Source organism: Musca domestica, unplaced genomic scaffold, assembly GCF_030504385.1.
Source record: "Musca domestica strain aabys unplaced genomic scaffold, Musca_domestica.polishedcontigs.V.1.1 57, whole genome shotgun sequence".
In the NCBI taxonomy this organism is placed as follows: Eukaryota; Metazoa; Arthropoda; class Insecta; order Diptera; family Muscidae; genus Musca; species Musca domestica.
Genome location: NW_026712358.1, coordinates 330,862 through 339,565, shown reverse-complemented (window position 1 = coordinate 339,565; position 8,704 = coordinate 330,862). Strand labels below are relative to the sequence as shown.

The window sequence follows — 8,704 nt, the reverse complement described above, 5'->3', positions numbered from 1 at the left end:
TAGCTCTTTGAAGATGCAAAGCGCCGTACTGCTATCAAATGTTGAGGGCTAGTAAGTAAAATTGTGATTTGTTTGGTCATCCTGGCTGTGCTTGCCACCAAGTGGATGATGCGCGACTGTGGAAACATACATCCTAGGGCTATACTAAGAGTATATTGTTTATTTGGTATGATGTTGTGTTTAGATAATTTCGACACTCCTGGAAAAACATACAAAAGCTTGGCGAATGAATTTGTGTCGCCACGTTTCTTTGTTTTTAATAAATACTGAATACAATTATCATATTTTTATTTTCTATTCATCTTCTACTACTAACTATACTTGACACAAGCTCATTTTTATATCTTGTAATATTTAATGTTTTTATAATCTGCAAATACATCGAATTTAGATTAGTATTGCGATCATATGTAAGCTTCCAATCGATCACTACTGTTAGCCGGTTTTGGGCTCACGCTTTGAGATTAGGTTCATATTTGGAATAAAATTATATTAAGCAGCTTTCCATATCCACTCTGGCTTTTATATCTACAGTATACTTAATTTTACTTTTTGGTGTAAATATTTGTGTTAATGTATGCATTGTTTTAACAAAAAAAAAAAAAAAAAGATCTAATTAAACGAATTGTTAAATTAAAAGTGTAGTCGCTGTCCTCTTATTTTGGCCATATCAACCGATAAACAAAAAACATTTGATAAATGCATTGCTCTGCTAATGACAGGCTCCGGAGCAGAATAGCGGCAAAACTAATTCACTATCCGAATGGAGATGTTGATTCTTCTTCGAGAAAGAATCACAGGTTTGTATGAGGCGTCGTTGTGCTGCTTAGCATTTCCTTGTGTTTGGTTAACGGGTTTAGCAAGTGTTTAACACGGCACAATTGGTTATTGATTTTCTAATAGTTATTTGCTTTGCAAACTTCGTTTCAGCGTAATTCATAATTGCTACTGTAAAACAGTTCGTTGTGTGTTTATTTACTATTAGATCGGCGAAATTGAGAGTGGAGACGCTGCCATTTCCGGCATATATTCCTTGAGTAGATCTCTTAAGCGAAGAATTTCTTTGCCCGCAGCAGCAAGATCTCCCTGCAGAGAAAGTTCGCGCTCCCTTAGACGCTTGATATCGCGCTGGCAGGTCTAAAAAAAAAGAAGATGTTAATAATAGAAATATGACTTTAAACTCTGAATGTTTAACTATTGTTAGAAATTTAGTTTTACAAGAAAAGTAAGTTATAAATTGCACATTTTTTACTAGCGTATTTTGAGGCTTGGCAGCGCATTTGAGAATGTTTTCGGATTGATGAAAATCAAAATAGTTTTGATTTTGAAAATGAAATCCGTGGATACCATAAATTTGGCCCAATTTAAAATTGTCTATATATATTGCATAGATAGATTGCATAGAAACCAATTCAAAGTATATTTTGCCACACACTAAGGGCTTCGTTGGCTATATATTATATTATTTGTAGGCAGGGGTCTTAAGAAACCCTGCTTGGAAACAGTTTTGTTTTTTTTTTTTTTTCAAACAATAACAAGATCATAGCAGACTCCGCGTAGGAGACAATAAACAGTTTTTAAATAGAACCGATTTATTATACAGTTTCGATTTCTGTCAAATTTCCTAGAGAACACCTTGCTGTATGCAAGTTTTACGCGATTTGTGAAGCTCACAATACCTACAACACATTTCACTGAATACGAACGGAAAAGTAATTGGTTGATAAAACAATTTTGCAAAGAAGATATTTCGTATGATTTATTCAAAGGTTTTGTCAATTGACTTATCTTCTCTTGTAACGTTTGTGTTCTGTGGTATAATAATGTTCTGATACCGCACTTACCACGTTTTGTCTCAACAAATCTAATTTGTCACACTTTAGGCGTGTAACTTCTTGTCTCAGGTTTTCAATCAGAACTATTGTTTCATTGCTAGGCGATGAACCCATAATAGTTTGAGAGCCGTCAAGGCACAGGGAACAGGCCTTAGTAGTTGCCTCCGCAGAGGACATGGATTCGAGGCCGGTGTCGCTGTCAATGTAAGCTGCTCCCCCATCAAGGTGGATCATCATGGGGTCAAGATCAACACTGTTAAGGCTGGAGTCATCACTTGTCTCCGACATTGTAGCCGTTGTTCCCCCAGATGCAGCATTGGCAATAGCCCCGTTGTTCGGAGCACTTGATGATGCAGTATTGCTATTCTGTACTTCTTTCGTCCCATTCATTCCGTTGTTATTGTTGCCACTACAGCTATTCGTATGGTTGAGCGGAGCTCTGGACGTTATGTCTGGCGATGAGGATGTAGACTCATTTGACGACTTGGATTTTGAAGAAGATTTCGATGTTGTGCGACTACATGCCTGAAATATAGAATGATTATTACCTCATTTGCTATTTGTGAATGGAGACTTACATTTAAATTAGGCGTTTCCGTCAAACTCGTTTCCTTCTTCGAGTGAGTGCTGGTTGCAGATGAATTCATTTTTGTGGACACGCAGAATTTTTCCACATTAGCAATGTTGCTGGTATCGACGCTTTGTGATCGAACGCGAGATATCAATGCTTTTTTGACCGTATCAAATAAACGAGATCCCGTCGTAGTGTTGTCGGACTTTGGCGTTTCTGGCGTAGGACTTACAGCAGCTGTGCCGCTGAGATCTGCACCCAAAAATTCTCTGGTCTTTTCCTTCAGCTCATCAACAAGATTTTGCAAAAGAGACGTTCGAGTCCGCAGCTCAAGTTTGGCAAATTTTTCCGCCTTGTAGCAAGCATTTTCGGCATTTATTAGTTTGGTTAAGATGAACTCTTTGAATTCCTGGCCCTTGCGGAACACGGCGGGATTGGGTAAAGTCGGACCGAAGAAGGGTACATCGTCACGTGCCGTCACGCTTACTTTGTAACGCGTATTTGCTGTATTCGGCTCCAGGGGTTGGATTACAATGAAGGCATGCAAAAAATGGCTGGCTATCATATCTGGGGAGAAGGGTGTATTCGATTCTTGAAATACAATTGCAACAATGTCGTTTCCAATGTGGCGTTTGCGTTGCAACTGCTGTGGGTCACCCTCTGTATGCGGCAGCATGGTAGATACATGAAATATGACTTCACGCTCTTTAAATACTTCGTAGATGGCAGTGTCGCCTGTGTGCCCATTTTGTATATCCAGACCACCGCGATAGCCCTTGTGATCCTTCAGGCGGATACGTTGACCCAGCACATCGAGAAACTCCTCAAATGCAGGTGAGGATTTGTTGTTGCAGAAAAGTTCCTCCTCAGTCGTCTGGCCATATCTTTGGTATAGAACGCCGAATTTAAAATTAGAGACTAACACATGTTCATCATAGACACCAATCAACTGTGATGCCTTAGGACACAGTACAGGCATAAAACAGTCGACGTTTATTTGGTCATTCAATAGACGAACCATTTTATTCGGGCTGGGATTGGGACCCATGCATGAAACGGGGATCAGTTCATGCATGGTGCCCGTCTTTAGACGCAAAAGTATTCGAATGTGCTCCTGATTAGCAACGTTTTCACTTTTGATCGAAATAAGCACTGGTCCTAAAATCTCGTCGTGGCCGACCAGGTTCGAGTGTTCCCGTCCGGCATAAAAGCGTCTATAGCATTTAGCTGTATCGTCTGTTTCGAATTTAGCCATCCATGTGGTTTGCGGCAACATTGGTTGACCGCGAGCGTCATATGTGCACTCGTGCTCCGTACCATCCACCCAATAACCACTAGGTGGCAACACAATCATAGGGAATGGGGAGCCCTTAGAAAGAACCTCTTCGAGCAATCTCTGAGATGCCGGAATGGTGGAGATTATCGATGATTGTGACGACGACTGTGACTGGTAGTGATGGCCATTAGAAAGCAGCTGCCCTCCAGACGCCGTTATAATACCACTCAATTGTGGTGAGGCCGGAGTGCTGCTTGACGTGGCCGAAATGGAATGTCTCATGGTTGTGCGTGAACTCGAATGTTGCAGGCTATGATGGGTGCCCTGTGATAAATGCATTGCCACGTTGTTGCCACTGATTTCATGAGACGTATGAAGATGGGGCACACGATCGTCATTGGAGGCGCGGTGATGTGTCTGCAATATAGAAAAGAATTTTCGTTAGTAGATGTTCAATATGAATCAATTTGTGTAATATCGCATAAAATATCGCCTTCTGACGCCTCATTTCTATTCTAGGTGTTAAATCGAATGGTATACAAGTGGTATTTGACCAGCGCGTCACCGCTTCCCATTGGAAGCGGACATATATAATGGCAAATTGTGACTGTTATATCCATCCCATATCCGAATGAGGAAACGCTTGCTCCTCAGGAGAATTTGAAACATATCGTTTAAAAGTACTTGTTCTCTTTATTTGTTGGCGAATTCAAAGGTGTTTCGCCATGTAAAATGTCGTTGACTGCAGATTTTGGTTTTTAGCAAAATGAAAATACTCCACACCACTAACAAGAACACCATCATTAAACGACGTGGATGTAACCATTCGTAGTAAAAAAGCCAAAGAAGAATGACAAAAACAAAACGACGCGTCGTCTACGATATTCTTCTCGGTAAAAATAGATTAGAATTGGGAAACTGAGTATTCATGGAATACGGAAGAACTCAAATGAATTAAATGGCATTGTAGCAACAAAAGAAATGGCAAGTATTAGCCAACTCTGATAGACAAGAAATAAAACGATAAACATTACTGTTACTAATAGGGTTTAAACTGTAATATTTTGCAACTTTAAAATAAGAAATAGAATTTTTAAACTTCCGTTGTATGAATACTTCAACTTGGCTGTGCGTCTGTTAAAATTAGAGTGGGAGCACAATTCGGAATTCGGAAAGGAGTAGACTATACTCTTGGCGAGAAATATTTTAGTTGTTGTATTTGTGTATGTATGTGCATTTTCTCAAACCACAGCAGAAAACCAAACAACATTAAAACTCACAAAAAAAAAAAAAACTCACTTCACAACAACTTTAAAACCCGTTTGCTATTTTTCCACTATATTTCACTTTTAGAGCAAACTCTCACTCTATTTCAAGCGATTCGGCCCACCCAAATTTTTCAATTAGAAGCGACTCGGGAGCACTTCCACAGAAAACAAAAGAGTGAAGAGTAAACTCTTTTCGATGAGCAAATGTATGTTAATTTTACTAGTTTTTCGCTAACGCACTTCCCGGCTAACGCTGATCTCTCAGAGTGGATTTGACAAATTTTCTCTTTTTTATATATCTTTAGATATATCTGTTATAAATGCATAATCTTTTCTTCAATACCAACCCCGCACTTACTCAAATAGTGAAGAATTTCATACACTCATGATTGGACTGATGTTTTGGCATCAAACATGTTGCTGGGTAGGTTATTGTTACATAAATAATAGTAAATTATTTGTTCCTCCTAACCGAAAGAATTCATAACTACCCAAAAAACAAGCATAACACAACTTCACGTTTTCCAAAAAATAAAAATGTTTGTGAGACCTAAAATGATCTTCCCATGTCACTTTTTCAACAAGAAGTCATTTTTAGCTCCGAACCCCTTGTGATTATTTCGCTCCACTGGTCTTGCCCAGTTGTTTATTCGCAGACTAAAACGAATTGTAACCGGAGCTTTATTTACTTCCCAGTTTATATGAACTCTAAATCTTCCCCAGCGTCGTGAGAATTTTCCATTTCTAGTATGATGGTAATGATCGAAACCACTTCCAGTGGGAAGAAGAAATGTGCACTGGGTACATACATATATCGACCACTCCTCGTAAGGTAGATTGGATCGTTCGCACATACAGGGACATTGGTAGGGTGTCCCATAATGAATACAGTGCAAAGAATCGTCACAAAGAGTGGTAGTTCATCAAGCGGAAAGACAACGCCAAGCGACCAACCCATAAGTTTCTGTGATGGCAAACAGACCAGTCAGAAAACGGCAACGAAACGGAACGGACAACAAAACCACAGCAATGTACTTACGTACATATATATGTATGTGTGTATGTATGTATGTATGTATGTATGTAATTTTCTTGGTGTTGTAGTCAAATTTTTCATCGCTGCAATGTTATGATTACGTGAGTTTTAAACATTTTCGACAGACTTTGCTTTTGCTTTTGGTTCATGGAAGATGTTTTCTTCACATTACGTGAGCTCCACCGCCCCCTTCAATTTTTGTCAAACAACGTACACAACCATGTACATATGTATGTTTGAGTTTTATGAGTAACAACAGAGTAGATATAATTTGTTATAAACAGATAAAACGCTCTGCATAGGTTCCAATGTCAGTGTACGCGAGCTCATTACCATCTACTAAAGTGTGATAGCAACTGGTAAGTTAGTAGTCTCGATGCACTCCATGCCACTGAGTCTTTCCTCGCGTTTAAACACAACTTTGCTTGAACTATTCCACTGATTCTCAAACTTTACCTTGCATATGAACACCACTTCTCTTTCGCAGCCGAACCTTCCGAACACGCGATATATTAATACACATTACATTATTTTGTTTACTTTAATCCACCATCGTTATTTAGGGAAGAGTTGGGACCGTAATGAACTGGATGTGTAAGCGATGTCGGAGATAGAGGCGGCATGCTTGGTAAACGATGACGAGGGTGAAAACCGTTGTGCTTCGTTCTTCGGCGCACTCACGCACTACTCCGGTTGCGTCGAATCGAGGTCACCCCCAACATCTATCAAATTTAGCTACGCAACACATTCTCACACACCCAGAGATTTGTGCATGTCCCCACCATGTGTCATGTGGTTGCCAACTGTAATGTACACCATTGTGGTATTGTTGAAAGTTGGTATCCAGCCAAGTTGTCAGAGTTAAGCCAGAGCTGACGTCATTGTCTGTATTCGAAGATCCTGATATCGAAATTACTGTAGAAAAATTGATACCCTCTAATAAATGTTTGCAAAGGGCTCCAATGTTTGTGATCTTATTTAGTTTGTTCGTTACAAAATTCCCGAGTACTACTACAAGAGTATTTTTAGGATCTTTTAAACTTCTGTCATTGCTGTTATGATCTTCGGACGAAACAATCGTAAATAAAATAAATATGCTCTCTCTGAACTCACACTCAATGTCTTAATCACTGATCATTAATTCATTTAAAGATTGAAGAGAATATGTGGAGATTCTAAAAAAAAAAATTTAACAAAATTTTCGACTGACTTACTAGATTTCAAGAATAATTCTTACAAAAACTCATAAAAACACTCGAAAATGGACAGAACTTCGTATCGAAATTAGAATTTGTTTTTCAATTTTTAATCATTTTCTGATATTTCCCTAGAGTATTGTTCAAGCTTCAGAAAAAAACTAACAATTTAAACGATTGATATCCGCTTCACACAACTTCTTGTCCACTAGATTTGTCTTACTAGATTTCAAGAATAATTCTTACAAAAACTCATAAAAACACTCGAAAATGGACAGAACTTCGTATCGAAATTAGAATTTGTTTTTCAATTTTTAATCATTTTCTGATATTTCCCTAGAGTATTGTTCAAGCTTCAGAAAAAAACTAACAATTTAAACGATTGATATCCGCTTCACACAACTTCTTGTCCAAATTAAATACTATGTCTAGAACTTTTACTGATAATAGAAAAAAATGTTCTACTTCGCAAAAATTTTTCGCGGCAAGAAAAAGTTTTTCATGCTTTGGAAATTCCGACATGAAGTGTATCTAATGTGTATGTTGATTTCAGATTGTAAGCGATGTTGCTTGTTTCACAATTTCCTTGAAGTGTTTCAAGATTTATACCTACAGCGGACAGCTGTACACTCTGAGGAATTATAGGAAATCTTAAAATGGAACAATTTTAAGAGTTTTCATTCAGGATTTCACAAGCGTTACTTACGATGACCAATTTCAATGTGGTTGTTGGAAGACCTACATAAGGTCGGACAAGAAGATTATTTTTGATAATAAATTGACAATATATTCAGTAGTTTTTGCACTATTGTGATTCGTCTCGCTTTGAACTTGGAATACCCATTATTGGTTTTAACAACAAACTTGAAAATGAAAATTGCTTGAAACAATGGTACATATATAATCAGGAAATTTAGAAAATTCAACTCTACATCCGGTACCTTGTTATTTCAAAAAATTTAATAACAAACAAATCAAATTGTCCTAAATTTGTTTGTACACTTTGTCGCTTTGTTTTAGGTCGGCCGGTAAAGAAACAAATCATTTGTGATAAGTTTTTGTGCGAGAAATCTATCAACATTTAACATGGTTTTTACAAATCATATTTTGCGACGATTTTTGCAGAACAATACTTTGTAGATTCATTCAATTTTCAGGGAAGTAGAAGTTTCGCAACATATCATAACCGATATTGGTTTTTTGAATCAAATGTTTAAATTTAATGATTTCAAATTTATTTAATTTATGTCTACTAAACACCGCATGATATTACCGTAAATATCTGTAGCCATTTGTGCCGCATTAAAGCCGCGACGTTGTTGCTTTTATTCAAAACAACTTTCTATTTCAATAACTAAATCGGTTTTACTTTCTATTTCTGTTGATGACAGCCGCTCGCTTTTGACCGGTCGGCGGATAAAACAACAAATATCAGGCAGCTTCGGCTCATCATGCCGAAGACAGCGTTGAAGATATTTAACACTCCAAACATCGCCGCTGTCAAATTCAAGTGATTACAACT

At 37.9% G+C, this 8,704-nt stretch overlaps 1 protein-coding gene across 6 annotated transcripts in view; it reads right to left on the bottom strand.

The window, feature by feature from the left end:
* Positions 1-271: 271 nt before the first annotated feature.
* The window catches only part of LOC101896864 (rap1 GTPase-activating protein 1), a 57,789-nt gene continuing 49,356 nt past the window's right edge, over positions 272-8,704 (bottom strand). For all 6 annotated transcript variants that reach the window (XM_011298277.3, XM_005177518.4, XM_020034662.2 and 3 more), the window contains 3 exons: positions 2,414-4,099; positions 1,845-2,360; positions 272-1,137 (listed from right to left, as the gene is read on the bottom strand). In XM_011298277.3, coding sequence (XP_011296579.2) covers positions 982-1,137; positions 1,845-2,360; positions 2,414-4,099 — 2,358 coding nt within the window. In that variant the 3' untranslated portion in view covers positions 272-981. The remainder of the gene's footprint in view (positions 1,138-1,844; positions 2,361-2,413; positions 4,100-8,704) is intronic.